General features: G+C 56.3%; 1 protein-coding gene across 9 annotated transcripts in view; it reads right to left on the reverse strand.

Annotated features, from left to right (window-relative positions):
* MPRIP (myosin phosphatase Rho interacting protein) overlaps positions 1-24,278 on the reverse strand; it is a 72,518-nt gene extending 48,240 nt beyond the window's left edge. For all 9 annotated transcript variants that reach the window (XM_058035758.1, XM_058035757.1, XM_058035755.1 and 6 more), the window contains exons 1-3: positions 24,115-24,278; positions 13,198-13,275; positions 11,316-11,381 (exon numbers count right to left, since the gene is read on the reverse strand). In XM_058035758.1, the coding sequence (XP_057891741.1) occupies positions 11,316-11,381; positions 13,198-13,275; positions 24,115-24,234 (264 nt within the window). In that variant the 5' untranslated portion in view covers positions 24,235-24,278. The remainder of the gene's footprint in view (positions 1-11,315; positions 11,382-13,197; positions 13,276-24,114) is intronic.
* Positions 24,279-24,609: the final 331 nt, after the last annotated feature.

A 24,609-nucleotide genomic window follows, 5' to 3' on the forward strand; every position in this document is an offset into this window, starting at 1 on the left:
CCGTGCTGGGCAGGGAGGGTCAGCAAACCCACTGGTGGTCACCAAGTGGATTCAACCTCTCTCAGCACTGCTGTCTGACCTTCTAGGTCCCCAGCAGCATGGACAAACCCAGGAGCCTTTCAGGGAAGCTTGCAACCAGGGATATGCACATTCCGCTTCCAATGCTGCTGGAGAGGAAGAGGGAGAGAGATACAGAAGACATTGGCACCATGATGGGATGGTCAGCAAGGTCCCACCAGGGGGGGTATCCAAAGGCTGCTCTGAGCTGCCATCCTGGCTGTTTGTGGGCCAAAGTAAAAGCCAAACGTTGTACAAAGAGCTCAGAGCATCCACTCAAGCCCTGTCCCAACTCTCTGGGGATCAAAGCAGAAGCCCAGACATGCACAGGCATTTGCCAGTCCTGCAGTACCAAAGGCACCACCTTGCAGCCCTGCAAACCCAAAGTCACTCTTTCCTCTTGCTCTGTGGGATTTAGATGCATTTAAAATGCAAAATGTCCTCCTCCCCTCTGAGGAGGGGGGTGGGAGGAATAGATGATAACAGATCCGACCCCATCTGCTCCCAGCTGCCAGCGTGGCATCTTCCCTGCTCCCAGATGCACAGGCACAACAGCCAACGGGGAAACAAATATCTGCAGCCTTGCAGCAAGTTGTCATGGTAATCAGCCTGATGGCAAAAACCTGGCAAGACCACGGACAGACCAGAGCTTGGTGCAGAGATCATGACAAGAGTTTCCTGGAGAGGGAACTGCAGTTGTTTGGAGGTGGGAAGGAAAAATGGGCTTCATTTGCATCTTGATACTTGAATCTTAAATTGCACTGCTCCAAATTGGCCTTGTCAACTTTATCCTCCACCCCCTCGGTGTAGGAGACGAGTCCCAGGTGGTCCCAGCACCGCGTGCCAGGCACACATGTGCAGGAGCTCAGCACCACCTCTGTGCTCACAGAGCCTCCTCAGCAGCAGGGGCTTCACCAAACACCAGCAAACACAGCTCCCTAAGGTCACCCACACACCAAGATGGCCAAACACACAGTGATGCCAGCTTTGGACGCAGCTCAGGAGGAGGAAAGCTTGGATAGAGGCAGCATGACCTCTACCCATGTTGGCCATTCCAGCTGGAACTAGATTTCTGCTTCATGAGGGTGAGGGAACATGACCAAGGTAATTGCCATCCAAAGAAAGCAGAAAATTAGATCAATCAAATCCCTGTACCTCCCACTACATAAACCCATCTCCCTTCCAGCCTAGAGGGAAAGGAGGGACAGATCTCCTCCCCAGCCATCCCACAACCTCTCCTGCAAATGCAACCAAACAGAGGAATCAGTGCAAGAACACAGGGACAGACCAAGCCATCAGCAGCATCACAGCCATGAAGAGCCACCTCCAACAGCCATTGTCTGGAGCTCTGGATAATTTCAGGCCCTGCAGCCACCATGGTGGGGTATCCCACCTTCACTCCCCAGGACTGTCAATGCAGGATCTTATACTGGCACCCAGCAACTGCAGAGGAGGAGATGACAGGCCTGAGGATCAGCAGCACCAGATCCACCAGGGGCTCGGGCAACTCCCACGGGCGCAGATGCTTCAGTGGAAGTTCTTGAATCCGGCCAAATTAGTCTGGAAATCTCATTATTCCCCAGCACTGCTCTTATGAGCTTTGCAGAGCTTCCTGCCGGGCTGGGAATACCAGGAGGCCGGGCTCCCAGGGCCCTGGGGGTCTGCAGCTGGAGGTGTGAGGGTTGGCCAAGCCTGAGAGGTTGGCTTGGCTTGGCCAACCAAGCAGCAGCCACATCCTGCATCCCACACCCTACAGGGAACCCCACACCCACTCTGAGCTGCTTCCAGCAACTTCCAGACCAGCTTGGACCCTGCAGACCTTCCCAAATGCTGAGGTGAGGGCTGGAGAGAGTTTCCCAAACTTTGACCATTGGCCATCTCACCAACTGGTACAAAATGTGAGCCTTCTGGGCAGTTCCAAGGAGAAAAGCTCCCAACAGGCACACACACGACCATTGTGGGGGAAGGAGACCACCCAGCAGCAGCTTGAGCTGGGCTTTGCTGCCACAGGCACAATGTGGTGGAGGCACTGACACTGATAGCAAAGAGCTGTGCTGGCCAGGCAGGCACCACCAGGTTCACAGGCAAGTGGCACCTGGGGTAAGAAGTGCTTTAAATGCCCAGGAAAAATTCACTACTAACACATAAGGCTGCTGGAACTGTCTCAAGGTAGCAGCATTTTCTCCCTAAACCTGCTGCTCACATCTGGCTCCTGTAGAGGAGCACAGGGAGAGGAGGGAATTCACAGCCCCGTGCTGCTCCCAACCCCTCCTTTGGGAGCAGCTGTGCAATCCCAGCAGAGAGGAGCAATCTGGGGCTCGTGCACGTGAGGGGGATGAGCACAAAAGGTTTCTCCATGCTCCATGCCTGGGATGACAGACTTCACTCCCCCCAGCACTGGCCTGTACATGGCATTAACCACCCTTGCAAGCCAAACATCCCCTCCCCTCCACACATCTGCTCCATCCATAATCCCTGCTGTCCCTCCCCTAACGGGAAAGCAGCCAGGAAAGTGAACCAAAACCCTAATTATATCCCAGTAGCTCCCCAGCGCCCTGGTGATCCCTGAGCCTTTATCGATGCGATCGCAGCAGGGCTGATAAAATGTGGAGCAAAGGGCCAAGGCTGGGTGTGCTCCAAAACCCCACCTTTCTCTCCAGTCACACCATCACAACAGGTGGAAATCCTGCATGAGCTCAGGATGCTGCTGGGACACTTCTAAAGCCACGCTGTGTGCCTGTTCCCTCTGCCTCCTCTGCCCAAGGACAGCCACCCACTCAAAGGGAGCTGGGAGGAGAGTGGGGACAGCCATGGGGCACAGTGGGACAGCAGCCCACGGCCTCACTGCAGCTTCCCAGGGCTCTGCTTGGCCATAAAATCACGGAGAGCCACAGCACCCATGTCCCGGGGGGTGCAAGAGCCAAGACTCCCATGATCATGCCACAGAATCACAGAATGATTTGGGTTGGAAGGGACCTTAAAGTTCACCCAGTTCCTGCTCACTGCCATGGGCAGGGACACCTTCCACCAGACCAGGCTGCTCCAAACCCCACCCAACCCAGCCATGGACACTTCCAGGGATGGAGCAGCCCCAGCTTCTCTGGGCAACCTGTGCCAGGCTCTCCCCACCCTCACAGGGAAGAATTTCCTCCCTGCATCTGCCATGGCAGCAGAGATGTGGCACAGCCGTGGAGTGCATGCCAGGAAAATACTGTGGGGAAAAAGCCTCCATGGAAGGTGGTTTTTTTCCTGCTTTCCCCAGCTCCTGGAGCACCCCAAGCCCCACATGCAGCACCTCTCTCCTGCAGCAGCAGCACAAGAGGAGCTGTGCTGCCTGCAGGAGCAGAGCACGAGGCTGTTAACACACTCCCACAAACCAGCTCCTGGATGGGATCCTGCAGGAAGGAGGTGAAGGGTAAGTGAAGTTGCTGCACACGTGATTTACCTACGGTAATTTCAACTTTCAGCAAAGCTGTCTGGCTGTTTTATCTCGTTGCCTGTTTGCAGTCAGACTTCAGTGACTGAAGGGAAGAGCCTCCTCTGTGGCTTTGAAGAAACCGGGCAAAATAAAAAGATCTTACAAAATACATATCACCAAGAGCACATTCACACGCTGTTACCTGGTTCTCCATAAAGGAAAAACAGTATTTTGATTTTTTCTTTTCTACTTTTGTATCTTGCAGCCCATGGTAAGTAAATGAGCAAGACCAATAATCAAATCTGCCTGGAAATTCTCATTTTTCACCAGAAATGCCTTAAAACAGCACAGACAAAACGAGGAAGACTCCTGCAAAACCCCTGCACTTGGTAACCCTGAGAAAAGCTGTTTACAAAACCTCACTGAAGACCTCAGCTTGTCTCCACGCAAGTTTTAACCTGACATCCCTTTCACAGCCTCCAAACCTGATGAATAATTCATGCCTGGGATAAAGCAGAAATATCATATTCACCAATGCTTACCTAACAGAGAAACAAAGATTGCAAATAAGTAATTTATTAACCCCGAGCCGTGTTGCTGCTTGAACAGAGGGCACAACTCAGGTTTTGGTGGAAAAATCACTCCTGAGCTGAGGCAAGAGCACGCTGAGACCCCCATTCTCACCATGCTCCAGCACAAACACGCCTTGTCCTGGACTCAGTGAGATGCCAGCAGGGGGAAGCCCCCCAGGAGTAAGGCTGGGAGCTGCCACCCTCCTCATCCTCCTCATCCTCCTCATCGGGGGTCACAGCCACCCCTGCTCTGGTGGGAAGCCCACAGCCCCACACTCGCGCACGGCTCCAGCCGCTTTCTCAGGCATTCCAAAATTTGGCCGGAGTCTCTTTTTGCAGCACGCCCCCCTCCACGGCTGGACGCCTGCCTAATTGTGTATTTATTTATTTCTGCATTTTCCCAGCTCCCCGCACTCACTGGCGCAGGGTGGAGTGGGGGGGGGGGGGAGAGGGGGAAACCAAGGCCGGCTCCCAACGCGGACCCAAAAAAAATTAAAAATAAATCAAAAATTAAAAAAAAAAAAAAAACAAAAAAGAGGGAGTGCAGCTCCCCACATTCCCCGGAGGGTGGGAGGAAGCCGGGAAGCGCAGGGCTGGCTGGGAAAGGGGGTGGGAGCGGGGGCAGGAAGGGGGGACGCCAGCGGCATCGCCCACCCCCTTCGCTTTGTGCGCGCTTGGGGAAATTAAAAATAGCTGCGTCCAAAGAGTGGCTGCAAGCGCCACAAAGAGCGTGTTGAGCGGAGGCAGCTGCAAGCTATTTGCTGCCCCTGGTAATCAGCATCTCGGCTTGCAGAGCCCCTCCGGCCCCCCCAGCCCCTTCCTCCCCTGCCAGAAGCTGCCGCTGCCTTTCTCCAACCCACATATGTCATGTCAACAATCAATGAATGCAGGATCTCTGCCGGGGGAAAAAAAAAAAAAAGGGGCAACGCGCTTTGATTTTTGGAGCAGCTTTGTTGCCTCGTTCCATTCATGTCCTCGTCCTCCTCTCTGAGCTGTCACTGAGGGGTTTGCAGCACTGAATCCCACCAGTCCGTGCCAGGATAGCTCATGATCCTCAGTGGGAAGAGGGATGTGCCAGCTGCTGGGATGCTGCTGCTTTCAGGAGCAGGGAAAGGGATGCTGTCACCCAGCTTCACCCAGCCTGCAGCTCACAGCCCACTGGTGGTCCTCACCAACCTGATAGGGTGGAAAGAATTCAACCAAACCATCCCCAGCACATGGCTGCAGCTGGTGGGCTCAGGGTTGTTCGGCGGGCATCTCATTTCACATCCCCTCCCCAGCACCAAGCAACAGCAGGGTGAAAAACTGGAATTTTTGTTGGTTTGGTCATTCACATGTACACTGGCAGGCCACCCAGGGACTGGGGGATGCTTGGGAGCCCAGCACTGTCCTGGCTTGGAAAGAGCTGGGATCAGGCACCCACCTCTGCCCCTTGCTCTGCTGCCTGGGGGGACCTCAGGGCCCATGCCAGGGTAACTGCTCAGCCTCAGCTGTGCCATTTCACTGCCAGCCCTGACATCTTCCCTCCTAAATGCCATCAGAGTTTGATTTCCACATTAACCTTTTCCAGCAGATACAATTTTTCCTTCACCAAGAGCCCGCAGCCAGGCTGGAAGCCACAGGTCCAGGAGTCACAAAAGCACTGCAGCTGCTGCAAGTGCCTGTTTCACTCTGCCCCCCCAGGAACAAGATAAATGCAATCTAAACTCCAGCTCACTTCCCTCGCTGCTCTGGCACACGTCTTCTACAGAAAAATCCTGAGGGACGAGGAGTGGGGAAAAAGCAGAAGGATGGAGCCACTTGAACCTGTCCCTGCTGCTCAGCCTAAGAGCAATTCCAGCTTTGTGGCTCGCCCTGCAGAAGACAATAGGGGCTGTGTTGTTTCCAGGAAGGAAGCACCTGGGCCAGGTCATCAAAGCAGCTTGTGTTAGGAGGTCGCTGGCTGCATCCAGCTTTCAACTCCACTTTCATCCTCTTTCTGCCTGTTAACTCCCAAACCTCCCACCACGGGTTGTTTCACACCAGGCCTCTCCTGAGAGGGTCCTGCAGCCATGAAATGTCCTTCTTGGGGGGCTTGGATGTGGACAACAGTGATTTCCAAAGCTCACAATAAACCCAGGCACTTTTGGGGCCCTGATGATGTCCCTGGTCATTGTCAGTTGCCAGGACTCGTGATGGAGCCATCCCTGGAGGAGAACTTCCTACTCCCTCAGCCCCCTCCCAAATTCTCCTTCTGCAGCTCAGCACTTTTACCTTCTCAAACTAAAAGCCAAACTAAAAGACATAAACCAGAAGAGGGTTCAGCAAATGTAGGGAACCATTCCTGGAGGAGCCCAGGGTGTCCTGACAGCAGAACCCACCTCCCACAGCAACTGGGGCCAGACACTTGGAGCCGAGAGAAATGGGAAGACATGAACACCCCAAAGTCACCCCACACCCAACCCCAGTAATGACACTTGCCTCAGCATCAAGACAGACAATATAAAAGCACAAATGAAGATTTGTGTATCCTCCTCTCACCCCCTTCAAGGCTGCTTGGTCCTGACCTCAGCAATGTCCCAGGGAATGAGTTCCCAGGGCTCCCTGTACGTTCACGGACTTTATTCCCCCAAATCAGTATTGAAAATTAAACACAATAAATTCCTCAAAGATCTCTTAGCTCTGTTCAGAGTCACTAGCACTCCTCTAGAGCAATCACAAGCATGTACTGTGTCCCCTCTCCCTGGTGCCCCTTTCCTGCCCAGCTTCCCTGAAGGAGAAAGGATCTCTGCTTCTCAATTTTCCCATCATTTCCTTATTGCCACTGCATCATCTATGAGATACACACCAAATATCCCCCACAAAACCTCACAAATCATCATCCACCCTGACTTGACTACATCCAGAAAAAAAACTGGGATGGGGGGTCCCTGTCACTGTCTGAGCCTCACACAGTCACTCCCACCCAGCCTTTCTGTCTCTGCTTACTTTAAATTTCAAACATGCTTTGATTCAAGCCAAAAGCTTTTTATGCTAAACAGAAACTGAAAGTCTTGATCTGGCAAACAGAGGCACTGGCAAAACTGTGTCCGTGGTGGGAAACCACTGGGGATGAGGGGAATGGGGTTTGTAAAGCCTGGTTCTCCCACGGAGGAGGGGGCAGGGATAGCTTGGAAACACTTAAATGGCAAAATGTGTGGAAAAAGTAAGGACAGAGAGGCCAGGATGTTTAAGGTTTGTTTTTAATCCCTGCCAATGAATTTCAATTCTGTGCCAAAACTGAAGTAAACTGCTTTGATCTAAAAAGGAGGGGGGAAACACACACACGGGCTCTCGGCTTCTTAAAACAATACAGATGACAAAGGAGGTAACTACAATGAGAATCAACACAGCACAGCTCTGCTGACAGTGACATTTTAAAATGCCCCTTTCCTCCAAATAAAGAGGTGTTTGGAGGAGGGTGAATTAGGAAACAATAATCACACAGGTCCATGGATCACAGCACCAGCAAGCATGCATCCCTTCCTCTGATCCCCCTCCAGCTGCCACTAATGCTTGCACTATTCTCCTTTTTTACCCATTTATCAGTTCCTTAGGTTTCTGTGGCCAGGAATGGGGCCTGGGGCCAAGCAGGTCTCCAGATGTGACCCCACAGCCCTGCTGTGGAGTGCCAGACCTCCCACCTCTGAGCTGGCCTCTCCTCTCCTATTTATACACCCAGCCCAGGGGTCCCACTGCTCCCTAACCATTGCCAGATGCCAGGCTGGCCTCGCTCTCCATCCCACCCCAGTCCCACCAGCTCCCTCCTGACCTCCCTCCCTGCCACCACAGGCTGCAGCAGGGATGTCTGCTCCATTGTACTGAGGTTAATGACATTATGATCCATCTGAGCTCCTGATTTAGGAGCAGGACCACCCTGCTGTGAGCTTGGGAAGGGTCTGCAGCACCACCATGGAGGACACAACCATCCAACCCCAGCAATTCTGGTATTGAGGTGGCTGACTACTGATTCAAGCATCCTCCTAGATCCCTTCCCAATTTCACAAAGCAATTTGACTCCAGCAAGTTACAGGAAGGGTAGAGATAAGGCTCACACATTTCATCAAGCTGGAAAGTGCCAGACACCAACTGAGGTCAGCTTGTTGCAAAGTGGGTATTTCCTGCACAGGGATGCTCCTCCTGAATCCCTGCAGGGAAACTAAAAGAGCCCAATCAGAAGATGCCCTCACCTTGCCTCTCATCCACAGCACCAGCACGTCTGAGATGCTCCCAGACAAGCCCGAATTTTGTCCTGTTTTCAAACCAGCATATGCACAAAGCAAAAAGTCTCTAAATTAAGTGTCAGCTACCAAAAGGAAGCCTGATGTGACACGAGAATACCCCAGGGAGGATGCAAAATGCCAACCTAGCATAAATCTCAGCTCAAGAGAAGCAGCACAGGGGTAAACTGAGGCACAGAGACAAGGCCTGGCTTGGATATGCAGTGATTCATTAAGAAGCTGGCCTGGAGATCCAGACCCACTCCTCTGACCTGCCCCAGCCATGGGCCTGGATCCATCCCCAGCAGAGGCTGAGGCCACAGCCCACCTGCAGCCCCAGGGAGGGACATGGCAGAGCTCTCCATCCCCACAAACCCCTCCTGCCTTTCCATTCCCATGCAGGCTGGCTCTATTTATAGAGACCTCGGCCACTAATTATAGATCACAGCAATCAAAACAAAGGCAGCCAAAGCTCTGCACTTGCCACTCGCTGCCTCTGGCCCCTGAGCCCTGCACTATTCTTGTGGCAGCTCCCAAATCCCAACCAAACCCTCCCAGCACTGCAGTGGGTTGGTGCTGCTCTTCTACAGCACTGGAGACCACAGGCTGCTCTACCAGGAGAACTGAAATTTGTCCTTGGACACTCACAACACAGCAGCTCAAGCCCAAGCCTGTCCTTTCCTGCTTTCCCTCAGTAAGAGTGGCTTTGTCATCCTCCAGCTGCTGCAGAGAAGCATCAGCCCACCATCATCAGTGCCAGCATGAAGGTTTATCAAACAGCAGGAGCAAGGCAGCATCAGGTGCAGTCGTGGATGTTCAGGATGGGAAGGCATCCCCAAGTGATCACACAGCCTCCACATCCACCCACAGCTGAGAGGCAAGAATTTCTGCACGTCTGAGCAGGCTCAGCAGAGCTGGGAACAGCTGCTGGAATGGTCCCTGCAGAGGGAAGGATCTCCTGGGCATTCCCAGCGGCCAGGCTGGATCTGGGTGCCACCAACTGCACCCAGCCTGAAAGAGGGAGACCCCAGGCAGAGAGTCTGGCAGCTCAGCCTGCTCTGAGGGGGTAAAGGTCCAGAGCCTGTGCAGATCCTCCCCATCACAGCCATCACGCAGAACTAATTTTGTTTTCAGACTGGAACTATGGCAGAGCAAGGACAGACAGAATGACTGACACACAGAAAGAAGATGGCCAAGCAGGAGCACAGACTCAGGATCAGCTCTGGGATATCCCTGGGCAGGTCTCAGGAGAGAACAGGACGAGCAGGACAGCTGGGGCCTGCTTGTCCCACCTTCCATGCCCACAATGCTCCAATCCAACACCAAACTTTACCCATCCCTTGGCAAAAGGCTCCCTGTGCCCAGGGTTGCCCCATTCCACAGTCTGAGTACCACAGCACCAACATCTCTGGGGACTCTCCAAGGTCTCCTCAACCTGGGCTTGTGCTCTGAGCTGCCCCTCCACACCCCACTGCTCTCCAGCCTGCTGGGAGCCAGGAGCAGAACCTCCCTGGCCAGGCACAGGAATGTCTCCACCAGCATCAACAGCCCAGGACTCCCTCCCAAGCTCACTCCTCCCTCCAATTCCACTTTTAATAAGAGCAGAAATTGCCAAATCCACAAAATTAATGTCTGAAAGGTTCAAGCAGAGCCATTCAATCCCAGCCTGCCACTGCCTGGGAGGTCTCCTGCTGCCTCAAACCCTCCTGGGATCCCTCACACATCACAAGTGGCCATGGGGCAGCGAGTCCAGGAGCCAGCACAGGGCTGTCACACAGCCCAGGACACCATCCCATGCTGCACATGTGTACCTTCCCTTTTTGTTTGTATTTTTCCACGTTCTGCCTTCTCGAGGGGAAAAAGCCCAACAGGTGCCTGGAGAAGTGTGGGATGCTCCTGCTCTCCTCTGGGTGCTCTCTGTGGCACAGGGCTGGGGCACTGCCTGTCTGCTCCTGCCCAGATGTGGCAGAACCTGGGGCAGCTCAACCTCCTCAGGATGCAAAACAGCAAAAAAAAATATCCCAGATTGTGTCTCCCAGCATTTCTGCACCTCTACCCTCAGACTGGGCATCTCCCTACTCCACCCAGACACAAAGCACCCTCCTGTCAGTGTAGGACAGGAAACAGCAGCCCAGTGCAGAGCCAGGTTGCTGACACTGAAAATGTATTAAAGCCTCCACTGCTCCTACCAAAGACATTTAAATTATTTAGGGCACTTGGACCAACCCCAAGTAAAAATACAAACAAACACAGCATGAAATCTGAGACTCCTCATTCCACGGTGCCCTCACAGGAGGCACTGGAGGAGGACCAAGGCACACTGACCTCTCAGGGAGCCTCCCTGCCACAGACACAGGTTCCCATGTGTCCCTGTCCCACAGGTGTGCTCTCTCCAGCTGGCTTCCTGAGCCTCCTGCCCAGGCAGATCCCAGCACACGGGTGCCTACTGTGCCAGCCTGCTCAGCCTTGGGCACCCTCCCACAGGCTTCCAGCAGGATGGATCAGCAGTCCTGGGTGCTCCTGGGACTGACCTACTGGGCTCTTCAGCCCCACTCTGCAGCTCCCAGTGAATGGGTTTGCCTTCCTTTGATCCCCTTTTACTGCTGGGAACAGTGCTGGTGACAAGCTGCAGCTCCAGGGCGTTCCAGCTGACCTACTTTCCACGGGCATCGCTAGGCAGGGCCTCCTCCTCGGACACTGCCAAGGTGATTCACCACATCCAAAACCCAGCTGGCACCGGGAAACTGGGCAAAAAGGAGGGGCAACAACCTTGGGGACCCCCTCCAGCACTTCCTGTCAGCGTGGGATCTGTCAGCAACTGCTGAATCCCATGCCAGGAGGGACTCGCATGCCTCCGAAACACCCGCCCGTCCTCTGCAGAGTGTCCACTGAGGTCCCACACAAACCCAGCCTGGCACAGAGTCAAACCCAGCGAGCACAACTCTCCTCCAGCTTGGCAGAGCACTCCAAGGGCAGCAGATAACCCAGCTGATCCATCCCCAGAGCTGGACAGAGCCAGGCAGCACTCACCATCTCGTCGAGGGCATAGCGCAGCAGCCCGTGCTCGTAGAGGATGAAGAACCGACGCTGCCATTTCTGCAAGAGAAGACATGAGGTGGGTCATGGCAGTGCCCACCAGCCCCTGGGCCTTGCTGGGAGCACTGGAGCTGCACATCAGCTGGCAGGGCTCTGCCAAAGGTCTGTGTGCATCAGCCCACATTGCCCAAGCTCACTGCCCTGAGCTCTGGCAGCCTCGGGACTTTGACCGTTCCCTGGGGAGCCTGTTCAGAGCCTGACCACCCTCTGGGGGAAGAACCTTTTCCTAATATCCAAACTAAACCTCTCATGACTCAGGTTCATGCCACGAGTACTGGGGACACCAGAAGGATCCCCAAACTAAATGCTCTGAGCCCTCAGCTTCATCCATTCCAGCATCCAGTGCTGGGGGCTGACAGGGTGTCATGTCAGATGTCCCCCAGCAGCACATGAGCTCAGTTTGGATGGTGGCCGCACTCCTGGCATGGTTCTGCCCAGGCAATCCTGGCACCACGCTGGCACTGCTGCCTCTGCAGCTGCACAGCAAATCAGATTGGAGAACTGATCTGGCTGGAAAACTGCCTTTTTTTTTTTTCATGTGTGCCAGGTTGTTTTCAGCCAAGAGCAAAAACTGGTTGAGCAGGCTGAAATAAAAAAGTCCTGGATTCATAGCCCCAGTGCAGCAATTCTTATCTCACTTTTCTCAGCCCTTCGGGCAAAGTCCAGAGTGCTCAGGGACAAGCAGAACCAGGGAGGACCTTGTGGACCTCCACAAGCCCCAGCTTAGCAGGTAGCCTGGGTTCTGGGGAGACCTGGGTCCCATGTCCCCTTTATGTCAGGCCAGCAAGCCTATGACAAGCTGAGACTCCAAATAATAACCCATATACCCCAGGCTGAACTCAGAACCCAATTCTTGCTCATTCAGGAGCATTTTTTTTATTACAAACAGCTCCCAGAACATTTTGGCTGCGTGACAGAGGGTTCACGGACCATTGCCATCCCTCCCACGCACAAGACAGCCCCATCCTGGCAGCCTCAGCAGCCAGCTCCCTGCAAGACAAGCCTGGGGACAGGCTGGAAGTCCTCGTCAAAAGCCAGCAGTGAAAGGAGCCCAGCCTGGCCACATCCTTCTGAGCCTCACACCCCCCAGGACAGGAAAGTGGGGGATGCTCCAACCTCCTCAGGATGCTGCTGTTTCTGCCAGGCATGAGAAAACCCCTTTGGGAAGGAGCTGAGTGTGTCCTGCTCTGTCTGCAGGTCACTGCTGCCAGCACTTGGCTTCAGTGCTCTGCAGGATTAAAGCAAATGGGAACCTCCACTCAGCCCCTTCCTTGCTGCAGAACCTGCCTGACATTGGCATATCCACACTAGGGGATGGGATGCAGCCTCCCTCTAAAGCTCTGGGCATGCTCATGACGAGCTGCAGAATAATAAAGTAGCTGTTTCCAAGCCTCAAAGGAAAACCAGGAGCTTTTCTGATGGTCACAGCACAGCTCAGAGTCACACAGCCCACACCCCACTGGCCTGAGCGCCTTCCTGGCAGCATGGCACGTGTCAGGCAAAGCAGAGCAGCATCAAAACATCAAAAAGCAAAAGCAACAAGCAATGAAACTGCACAGACTGAGCCTGACCCGCACCTGCAGTGCCCCAGGCTGCTGCCCAGCACAAGGAGACCCTACATCCCAGAGAAGGCATTCAAACCTTGCTGCCAGAAACATCTCCCAGCTTCCTGATTTGCACAAGAGAATGGGAGCATGGAGGTGCCTTCAGCACACTCCCAGGGTCACAGCCACCCCCATGGGCGGGGACAGCCCTGGGTGCTCCTCCTGCCACCCCTACCAGCGTCACGGGGAGGGGATCTCTCAGCTTCACTTACCCGGGAGCGATGCACGGGGTTATCAAAGTCCGTTCCTTCCGGGGCCAGCAGCAGCCAGCCACCATAAATGGGTTTGGCCTGCAAAGAAACAGCAGAGGAACAGTCACTCACAGCAGAAAACGGCTCGACACGGATCAGCACCACAGGGAATCAATGGTCAGGGACCATGGCAAGCTGCAGCAGCCCCAGCACGAAGGCAGCTGTGTGAGCTCAGCCTCCTGCACGCAGGCAAGCTCAGCCTTCCCAGTGCAGGGAACGTGGTGTCTGATGCCAACCCGTGGTGTGACACACACTGTGTGCCAACGGGACTGAGACGAGGACTCGGGAGGAGGCAAAACCCCAGGCACAAACTCCAAACACAGCTGCTCCTGCATGGCACCGTGCCCGGAGCACCAAGCTCCGGCAGAGCCCATCCCCAGCGTGGCTCTTCCCGTCGCCATCGGCAGCGTGCCTCTACTCCAAAGCAAAAACACACTCCAAAGGAGAGCTCCATGTTTTCCGTTCGTTAATTAAGAGAGGAAAAACTACCCGGTGCTGGCAGTTCTCCAGCTCCCAGCCGCTTCCCGTGCTGTGCACATCCAACTCCTGCTTCCCTGCAGGGCAGCCCCTGCCAGCCCGCTCCCCCCAGCGAGCACACAGGAAGGTCAGAGCCAGGAGGAGGGAAAACAGCTCACTCAGCCAGCCGGGAAGAGAAAGGGAAAGAATACTCGGAAAGAACCTTGCAGCACTGCCGTATGTCAGTGGAAAAAAAAATATATCCAGGCTCTTTCCACTGATGGTTTGGATGCAGAAGTGGCCAGGGTGAAGATGACCCACGCCACAGCCGGCGTGGGATGGGGATGGGCACCCGGCATGTCCTCCCACGCAAACTCCCGCGGGCACCGCTCCCGCTGCCTTGTCAAGCTGTAAACGATGAGCCAACACCTGGCAAGGGCTGGGGCCAAATCCTGCTGCAAGAGTGGCAAGACATTGCCACACCAGCAAGGCGGCTCCACAGATACCAAGGCAGAGCAGGAGGGAGGAAACCCAGAGCAGAGCCAGCTCCAGGAGACCCTGGGCCTGGGAACACTGCTTTCCACCATGGAACATCCATGCACGTCCATCCTGGCCCAGCCAAAAAGTCACAAGGACACACACTCGCAGCTCTTCTCTAACTGATTCAGTTAATCTTGTTGCTTTCATTCTTTTCCGTTCCTTAAAGTTTAAAACTGTTTCCAATTCAGTACCTCCCCTAGATTCCTCCTGCCAGTTTCTGTGGTTTTGTAATGTTAAAAAAAAGTTTCCCCTCTGGAAAAATCCCTGCAAACAATAGAAGAAACTGCCTATGCACCAGAAACTGTCAAATGCATGAAGCACTGAGTAAGCAAACTGGAAACACGCCGGAGGAGACCTTTTACTGTTTATAAAGTGAAAAGAAATAACAAAATCTCTTATCCCCTCCACAATACGACATACCAGCTCGAGGTGCTGCTCTCCCAGCAGCTGGGAAAACATGATTTGAGAAGACCTTCCTTCCTTTCCCCTTTAAATGAGATTTAAACCAATGAAAACAAAGCGCTGGGATTGGGATCCAATTTGAGGGAGTCATGGGGGCCCGGGACACCCCTACACCCGTTCCCACGACCCCAGCGGGGGCACAGAAAGGCACCTGCGTGCACCATCACCCTCCCTGGGTTTGGCAAAGGGCCCGGAGTGCCCCGTCAGCCCTGCCCAGCTCACCTGGATGCCGGTGCCCTGCTCGCCCGTGGCCCCCATGCCACCTGCAGCTGCTCAGCCCCGCTCCGTGCCCAGCTCCGTGCCTGACTCGGGGCCGCCCACGCTGGCAGCGCCCCGCAGGTGAGCCAGGCTGTGCCACTCCCCCGGCACACCCCGCCCGCCCCGCGCCCCCACCCAGAGCCGCCCGTGACGCATCGTGCCCACGCCACGGGAGGGCTCCGCAGGGAGCGGGGATCCCGATGTTCCCTTGGTGCTGGGATGTGGCCGCGGCCACCCGTGCGGCCTGGGAAGAGCCAGACACCCCAAATGTCTCTTGTGGTTTACAGGGGAAAAAAGCAGAATTGCAAATCACTACTGATGAACCATCAGAGACCCTTCGGTGGGTCACTGTGACAACAAATGGGGTCCCCGAATTCCCAGGAGGGAACTTGGGGTGAGTGCTGAGCAGCTGGGGCTTGGGAAGATCTAAGAAATGGGGTTCCCAAATTGCCATGAGAGAACTTGGGGTGAGTGCTGAGCAGCTGGGGCTTGGGAAGATCTCAGGAGTGGCCTCCACCATGCAGGAACAAGAGGATAACAGCGACAATAGCACATGATGTCCCCGATGCTCGGCACCACAACGCCAGGGCAGCACCGTGGTGATGCTCCAGACAGACGAGATGCAGGCAGGGCTCAGCTCTCCTCCATCCCCAGTTTTCCCCTCTGTGTCCCAGCACAGCTCCCAGCCAAGACTAAGCGCTCAACTCAGCAAAGCCCCATGAGCAACAACTCTCCCTGACACAAGCCACAGCACTGCAGCCACCACAGCCACTCTGAGCACCCCACAGCATCCAGCCTGTGTGACAAGCAGCAGGCAGGTCCCAGTGACACACCAGGGACAAAATAACTGTGAAACCAACAGGGGAATCATCACCAGGGCCAGCAGCAAGCAGCCTTAACCCAGTATTACAGGCATGAAGTCCTGCCCTACCTCAGCCTGGCTCACACCCCCCAGCAGACATTAATTTGCCTTCAGCCATTCCAATTTTAGCTCAAACTGTCTGTAAATAAACACCGAGCACCTGAAATATACACCCTTAACACAGAGCACGGTCATTTCTGTACCAGCATCATAAAAAAACCACCAGTGGGCTACACTTATTTTGGCAGAAGCATCCAATTGCAGATATTGAAACCAAAATAGCTGAAAGGTATGAATTAGAGCCAGGCAGCGTGGGCAGCCTGGTTCCACCCATCAACAAATGAACACGCAGCAGCGCTTTTTAAAGCCAAACCAAAACAAGCTCCTGCTAAAACCAAGCAAATGCCCAGAGAGATACAAGCCTAAATGAAAGGGATATGAATTAGCACACGAAGTGTCTGAAATAAGCTCATCACACCTGCATTGGAATGGCCCAGCTGAAGCAAAGTTTAAAATAAACCCAGTGTGGAAGGCAGGTCCTGGAGGGTGCTGGAGCACCAGGATGGAGCTGGAATCACACGTCCTTTCCACTGGTTTGGCTTCCTCTGGAAAGCTCCTCAAGAGGAAGAAAATCCAACAGCCAGCACTGAGCAAGACCTCCAAGCAAAATTTCCTTCTTCCAAGGAGATTTGTCCAATTTCACACCTAGAGATGGTGTTAGAAACAACCCCAGGGTTCCCAGGATGCCTTTGACCACACAGGGCCCTGCCTGCCTCCTGGCAGCTTCAGTGATATCCAAAGGGCAGCTTCACGTAGTTTCTCCACAGGTAGCAGCCACACAGGGTGCTCAGGCACTGGGTGGGTGGCTTTGCTTTTATCCAGAAGGTGCCTGGCCGGAGGGTGAGCCACAAAATGCTGTGGGAGAGCAGAGTGGAGAGCGGCTGCTGATGGGGCTGGGCTGGGGTGACGCTCACCCCACCATCAGGGGAGAGGTGCGGCCGCTTTGCAGCCCCACGGGGCCCCGTCCATCCCTGGCACTGCTGGTGGATGACTCAGGCAGAAACACCCCCACGTCACCGCTCTGCTTCCTGTCACACCTCTGGGAGTGCCCAGGTATCGGATCCCACCTTTGATCCGACACCGGAGCGGGGCTGTGGGGCACACCAGCACCTCGGCTGCCTCTCAGGTCGCAGTTCCAGCCACTGCTTCCATCCCACAGCCCACAGCCCACAGTGCAGCCAGGGGGAGGACGCTGCCTCCAGCCCAGCGCCGGCAGCACGGCGGGTGGGAGGAAGCGGAGAAGGAAGCGGCCCCAGCTGGGTTTACACAAAGCTGTCAGGCTGCTGTGCTGATGCTGCCCAGGCATGGACAAACCACCCCAACCAGCTCCACCAGCACTGGGAAAACAATCCCAGCAGATGGGGAACTGGGCTTGAAGGACGTGCAGAGCCACTCATCACTTCCCAGAGCCCAGGCTGATACAGGAACCCCTGCACACCCCCAGGGCCACAGGGCACCCGCTTCCAGAGGGCAGGATGGGTCACAGGAGCGTGGCAGCCCATGGAGTGCCAAGCCACAGGGCTGGAGGTGGGCTGTGACACCAACCAGCTGCCTGTCGGACAGGCTTTCACACCTCCTGTGTTTTTCATGGTGCCTTCAGCTCTTCCCTCCCCATGCAAAGCAGTCAGGACCCAGCAGAGCCACATTGTGTCAGCCTCACAGTGCTGCAGGAGTTCATTGCACAGGGCGCAACAGGAGAGCTGTACCAATACCCACATCCCCTCCTAGGCTCCAGACTCAACCCCACGGCAGAGCAGCCACATCCCTGCTGGGGTGCTGCGCACCTGGGTGGGCTGGGAGGCCCCCACAGCCTCTGCCCACCCACCCCACACGTTCTGAGGGAAGCCCGAATCCATTGCTGGGAGAGACTCCTGGCCCGGAGCGCGTGGCGGGAGGGATAATCTGTTTAGGCTGCCGGCAGACGTAATCAGCCTGTCTCGGGTGGAGGCAGGGCTTGTTTTGTTCAGGCTTGGCAACTGAGCGGGAAGGGGAAGAAAAATGGATTGTTGCATCGGAGCTTTAGGCTCTGCCTCCAGCACTGGGAGCAGGGAGCCCTGTGCACCAGGGGAGTGATGCCAGGGCTTCCAGCAGCCCCACAAAAAAAATGATGTACCCAACCCACCCAGGCTGGGGGTGGATCCAAGGTGGAACTTGTTCCATCACCTTTGTGGGTCAGCCCCAATACTCACCAAAGGAGCCTCTCTGACAGCAGCGCCTGCTGCTTCCCACACCCAGGGGAGCACAATGGGGTGACAGCTCTCATCCAGACCCAGAGAGGGGGGACAGTAAGGTCATCATTGCCTGTGTGCTGTCTCCTGATCCACTCAGAGCTCTCCAGAGGCAAGGACCCGTTTCTGGCACAGTTCAAGGAGAAAGTCACCACAAATACTGTGGTTGCAACCTCAAAATAGGAAATCTGGGCCGTTCCAGCTCCGCTGTGCTCTCAGTTTTGCACACCTTGGAGCCAAGAGAACATCGCTGATGGATGAGTCGGAGCAGCCGTCACTCGGCAGGAATGGGGAAGGTGACACGGTGTTCAGGGAGGGAATGGGATGCGACAGCCAAGCAGGCGTTCCTGCCCACAGCATGGCTTCTAGGAACTGAGACAGGCATCACTTGATATTCTGTGTGCTCCCAGGGGGATGGCAGATGGAGACCCACCAGAGACCCGTGACCACGGCTGTGGGGAGGCTCTGCAAACACTGCTGTGCAAATCCATGCTCCAGCAGCAATCCCCAGGGCCAGGATGAAGCCCAGCCTCAGTAGTTAAGCTGCTTACATCCCTGTTTTCCTGCCTCTACAACATTTCCCCTCTGCTGTCTGTCACCTGGTGACGCCAAACCCCAGCGCGGAGGCTGCAGCGCTGCCTCTGAGCATCCACAGCCATTCCTGAAGCAAAAACACTCTCCCATCCCCCAGCTCCTCATCCAAGTGGCTGCTCACTGCCCCTGGGTCCAGCCCAGACAGTGCTTTTTCCAGGACGAGACCTGGGCAGCTTCTGGAGGCCACCCTGGATGATGGGGAGAGTCCCCTCTCCATCCATATCCTGTTCTTTTGCCAAAACACATTTGCCACTGCCAGAGCTGCAAATCCCAGGCCAGGATTTCACCACCAACACATCTTCCACATGCAGCACAAGGCCAAACCAGACTGGACAGACCAGACTTGGGGCACAAGGAGCACCAAATGCCACTGTCACAGATCAGCTGGTGGGCACTGGGCATGGCACAGCCCTCCTGGCACAACGCTACCGCTGATCCAGGTGTTGACAAATCCCAAAGGACAGAGCTGCTCTGACAGTTTGTCGTGTGGGCAGTGGGAGTGACTGACCGACCAGAGGAACGGGAAGAGGAAAGGTTGGATTCACCCTTCGTGCAAACAGCCGGCCCCTTTCTGCAAACACCCCTGGTCCCAGCGCTGCCATCGCCTGGGGCAGTCAGAGCAAGAGCTGGCTGAGCCCGGCTGTGGCACGCACGGGGAACTGGTCAAACAGCAACAAAACAAAGCGGGACAGAATGGACTTTGCAATTCCAGCTCCTTCTCGAGCAGCCCCAAGCCGGTGTGCCTGGCAGCCAGCAGGAATATCTAACCACTTCCCACCACTGGCCTGCCTCAGCGCCTGGGAGAAGCCGCAACATCTCTCCACAGTGCTGGAGAGGGGATTTATCACTCTGTCGGCTGCCGGCGCAGATAAGGTGCGGCGCCATGCAAAAACCCAGCAGCAAGAGAGCGTGAGCAAAGGGGACGGTTCTCCAGCACCCAAAGGCGCCGCCACGTCCCTCCCCTTGGGCCAGACAGAGGTTCAAGTGCTCCCCAAAACAACACCAGCATCCAACACAGGGCCAGACAGAGGTTCAAGTGCTCCCCAAATCAACACCAGCATCCAACACAGCTCCCGAGTGCCCGCTGCCCTCCCTGCCTGCACGTCACTGCCCGAGGATGGGTACTGCCCATAGGGCAGAGCCAGAATGAGCCTGCCCCCCAAGCCCCCTTGGCTGTGCCCTCCAAGTCCCTGACCTCCACAGCCACCCAGAGAGGCAAATTTGACATTTGCAGAGAAATCTCCCCCTGTTCAGTGCTAATAACCAGTCAAGTAGAGGCGGATTTTTGCAGCATGATACAAGCAGCGGGGAGCAGGGAATGCAAGCGCGGGGGCTGCTTTCCAGGAAAATGGGGGGTTTTCCTCCCAAAAAGGAGCAGAGCTGGAGGGAAAAGTGTGGCCGGGACATGATCCCTCACCCTGTCACCCTTTGGACAATGCAAGGAGCCAGGACAAGACCCCTGCAGCAGCACAGGGCATCCCAGCCCTATGGATGCAATGTCCCAGAGCAGAGCCAAGCCTGTGACCCAACACTGACACGCTGCAGCCTCAAGGCTGCTGGCCACCAGCTGCTCAGCATCCAGAACAGTAGGAAAGTGATAATGTCCAATGGAGGAGGGATGGAAATAACTATCCCCTGTCACTGGGCAGGGGTGTCACAGGAAGAGGCAGTGGGAAAAGTCTGAGAGCTTTATTTTCTAACTGGGTGGTCCTCTGGGCATCTATGCCATGGTGTCTAATAAAAAGAAAAAAAGAGGGAAAAAAAAGACACTGGTAGCTGGAAAGACATCCTCAAATTCCTCTATCTGTGCCAGTCCCCACTCCCCGAGAGAGCAAATGCATGGAGAAAATTAAAAGCAACTGTTTTACACTCTGCTCTTCTTCCAATTCAGGCCAGGCAAAATTTTTAGGTTAATTCCCAGCCTGTCCCATGTTGTTGGGAGCTTCATCTCACAGACCAAGGGCATGTGTGTGTGCAAACATGGATTGGCCTGGAACAGCCAGTGTGGAGAGCAGAGACCCCATGGGGAAAGGCTGCTTGGGGAAAGGGTCCCACTGGACAGGCTGGCTTTCTCTTGGAGACAGGAGGGGGACCCTGGGAACCATCCATTCTCCCAGGGCAGGTTCTGGAAAGATGAGCTCCATATGAGATTTGCAGGTGGTTACAGAGGGACCGTGCAGCGCCAGCATGGGCATGTCTTGCCAGGAAAGTGGAAATTCCCACAAAAAGGGAATTTCTGCCTGGATGGGAAAGGAGCAGCGTAAGACGAGCTGGCAACAGGTGGGTGGCACAGCCACGACACAGCCACCAACAGCACCACGTCTGCCAGCAGCCAGATCCTGCCACCACAAAGGATCAAGGGATCTGACAGCCCACTCCCCACAGCAACAGATTTTCCCAAAGGGAGAACAGCTGCGCTGACTGACCCAGTTTTTCCCATGCTGTGTGGGCACCCCAGAAGGTCAAACACACACTGTGGGGGGCAAGGGCACATCACCTCCCACCTGCAGCCCTGGGAGGGGACAGTCACGTCCCCAACAGGTGGAGGGACCACAAGGAGCTGCCCCAAATCACACCGAGCCCCGTCCGGCAGCACAGCCACGCACAAAAACAACTCGTGAACGCAGCGCTCCCGGGATTAGGGACTTAGCGTCCGCACAGCCCTTTGAAGTTGGAAGTGCTAAGTCTGATTATTATTAGAGAGCTCCAGCTCATTAATCCTGATGTTTGGGGCTGGATTTCCCCCCTCCCAGCCCCATTCCTAAGCCGGTTCCCGAGTACGACGGAAATCCACTACTACCACTAAATATTTGTGACTCTTTGCAAACACACTCTGGGTCTCTGCCCCGAGCGGCTCCAGCGCCCTGCAGCATCCCAGGAAGCAGCGGGGGCAGCTCCTGACACGCACGCAGGTATTTTTATCTAATAAAAATCCAAAAGGGACACGAGTGCGTAAGTGTGAAGTACCTTCACCTTTCCTCCAAGCCAAGTACAAAGGTCAGATGACTCCAAAAGACTTTTCTAGCCTGACTCTAGGTAATCACCAACACTGTCCCTTGTCCATGGGGCGAGCAGGACATGCTGGGCACAGAGCCCAGCAGAGTGGGCTGCAGAGTGAGACCTCCCAACCCAAAATGTTTGAGTGAAAGAGGCAGAAACATTCAGAGCTGTTAAATGAACCGTTATTCCTGGGTGTGCTTCGGAGCAAGCACACCCCCACATCCAGCCAGGCTGGGAAACGGGGCACAAACCGGGAGGGGAGGCGGGGAAGCGCCGGGGTGGCCGCGCTCGGGGGGCTGCTGGGCACGGGGGGCTGCGGGCAGGGCGGGAGGTGCGTGCGTGCATCACACACCACCACAGCCACCATCTTATCTGGGAAGCGGGATTACTTCACCCCAGCTGCAAGGGAGAAAGCCGAGCAGGACTGCGCCGTTTTCCCAACCGGAGCCCCCCGCGCACGGCCTGGATCCGGCCACGGCGCTGACCCCGACCCCATGGGAAGCGGACGCGGGGCAGCCCCCCAGGGCCACCCACCACCCCGACGGGAACAAAGCCAGCGAGGGGCTGCCCGAAACGCGTCCCCAGAGAGGTGGGTGGCCGCCGTGGCAGGGCAGGCAGGCACCACGGCGGGCTGCGTGCGATGCTCTCAGCCCCCCAACAAAAACTAAATAAGCTTTGCGCACCAGGCGGCAGCGCAATCCCCGGGCAGCGGGAAGGGGCCGGCCGGGAGCGGGGGGCTCTTCCCGAGCCCCCTCCGGGACGGCTCCTTTGTCTGGGCACGGCCGCGACGCTCCGCGCCGCCCGCCCCCTTCCCGCACACACCACGGCATTTTTTTCCAGTTACATTTTTTCCATATTAGCCCTCAGATTTCACGATGCCCCCCCCTCCCCTCCGCCGCCCCCCCAGCGAGCGCTGCAATATGTCTGATCTCATTGCCATAATAGGATCGGGAGCGGGGATGGCAGCCCTGGCCCAGAAAGGTGTGGGAGGAGGGAGGGCGGCCCTGTTCCCCTCACCCCAACACCACGGACGGGCCCCTGCACCCCAAAAACGCCCCCCATGCCCCCAACACCCCCTGCCATGGGAGCACCGGCCTTGGGCCTGCGTGAGGCCTGGGAGGAAGAGGAGGAAGAGGAGGAAGGCCCAGCCCTGGCAGCCCCCCAGCGCTGAACCCTCTCTGGAAAGGGGCTGGGGTCCCCTTGCCATGTCCCCGAGAGTGCAGGGGGGTGTAGGGCAGGGGAATCATGTCCGGCACGTCCAGGAGGGGACGTTTTGTTTCCAACCGAGTTTTTCCCAGGACTTTCTGGATCACCTGATGGAGCTCACAGGACACCCCCCACCTGCTGCCGTGCACCCCAGGAGGGGACGCGATCACCCCAAGTGCTGGTGCGGGACCCCAGATGTTCTCAGGGGGTAAAGTCCCTTGGGGAGGTGGCACTGGGGTGAGCCATAGCCTCATGGACCAGTGGGCACTGTGGGTGCTCCGTGGGACACTTGGGAATCTGTGGGGTCAGCAGGTATCCCATGGGATCTCTGGACACCCTGTGAGACCAGAGAGCACCCAAAGAGCTCCTGGACGGCCCATGGGCTTCGCAAATACCTGAGAGTCCCTGTGCTGTCTGTGGGGTCAGCAGGCACCCCAAGTGACCCACAAGCTATGCGTGGGACCAGCAGGCACCCGCTGGAATCACTGGATACTTAATGGCACCGGAGAGCAACCACGGGGCTCCTGGACACCCCATGGGATCCACAAACACATGTGGGTCCCTGTGCTATCCGTGGGGTCAGCAGACACCCCACAGGACCACGCATCACCCATGGGGGCAGCAGGCACCCCATGGGACTCCTGGACACTTTATGGGACCAGAGTGCTCCTGAAGAGCCCACAGAACTCATGGATACCTATGGGTCCCTGGGCTATCTGTATGATCAGCAAACACTCATAGGCTTCCTAGATACCCTATGGGACCAGGGAGCACCTTTGGAGTTCCCCAACATCCCTTAGAATATAGGGATACCTGTAGGTCCCTGTGCCATCCATGGGACCCCACAGCATCCCTGACCTGATTCCACGGTACCTAGAGCCACAGGCACCCACAGGACGCTACAATATCAGCGTCCAGCAGGCAGATCCCCTGGGGATCCCAAGGGATTCTGTGCCAGCCGTGGGAACAGCAGGCACACCTGGTACCCCGTTCTATCCTTGCGACCCCAGAACATCCATGGGACCCTATAATACCCATCGGGACACCCGTGGGACCCTAACCTACCTACCCAGGGGGCTCCCAAGATACCTGTGGGACGCCAGGCTACCCACGGTGCCAGCGGACACCGCACGGAGACCCAGAGCGTCCTAGGGGCGGGACGCCGCGGTAGATTTTGGGGGAAAAACATTGGATTTTGGGGTAAGATCCCACCTGGTTGAGATCCTCGTCGTTGAGCAGGTGAGACTCGCGGGGCTTGAAGCAGTTCTGGCACTTGCTCTTGTTGAAGATGTTGGCCTGGAACTTCCTGCAGGGATTGTCCTTGGCGGCCATGGCGCGGCCCGCGCCCGCTGCGCGCCCGCTCAGCGCCCCGCGGAGCGCCCGCCCGCCGCCGCGCCCATCGCCGCCGCCCCGCGCCCGCGGGGGGCGTCACGCGAACGCAAAAACCGACACAGAACCCCGAGGAACACGGCAGGAAAAATCAAAGGAGGGAGCGCAGCGCGGGGCGGCCGCCTCTGCTGCGGCTCAGCGGGCGCGCATGGCCGGGCGGCGGCGGCGGAGCGCGGAGGGGCGGCGCTGCCCGCGCCGTGCGGGACCGGGCCGGGCGGGCCGGTGAGGGGCGGCGCGGGGGTCGGTGCGGAGCAGGAGCAGGGCCGGGGCCGGGCGTGCGGGCGCTGCGGGAGCCGCTCCCGACTGCGCCGCCCGCAA

The sequence above is a fragment of the Melospiza georgiana genome, chromosome 16 (assembly GCF_028018845.1).
Source record: "Melospiza georgiana isolate bMelGeo1 chromosome 16, bMelGeo1.pri, whole genome shotgun sequence".
In the NCBI taxonomy this organism is placed as follows: domain Eukaryota; kingdom Metazoa; phylum Chordata; class Aves; order Passeriformes; family Passerellidae; genus Melospiza; species Melospiza georgiana.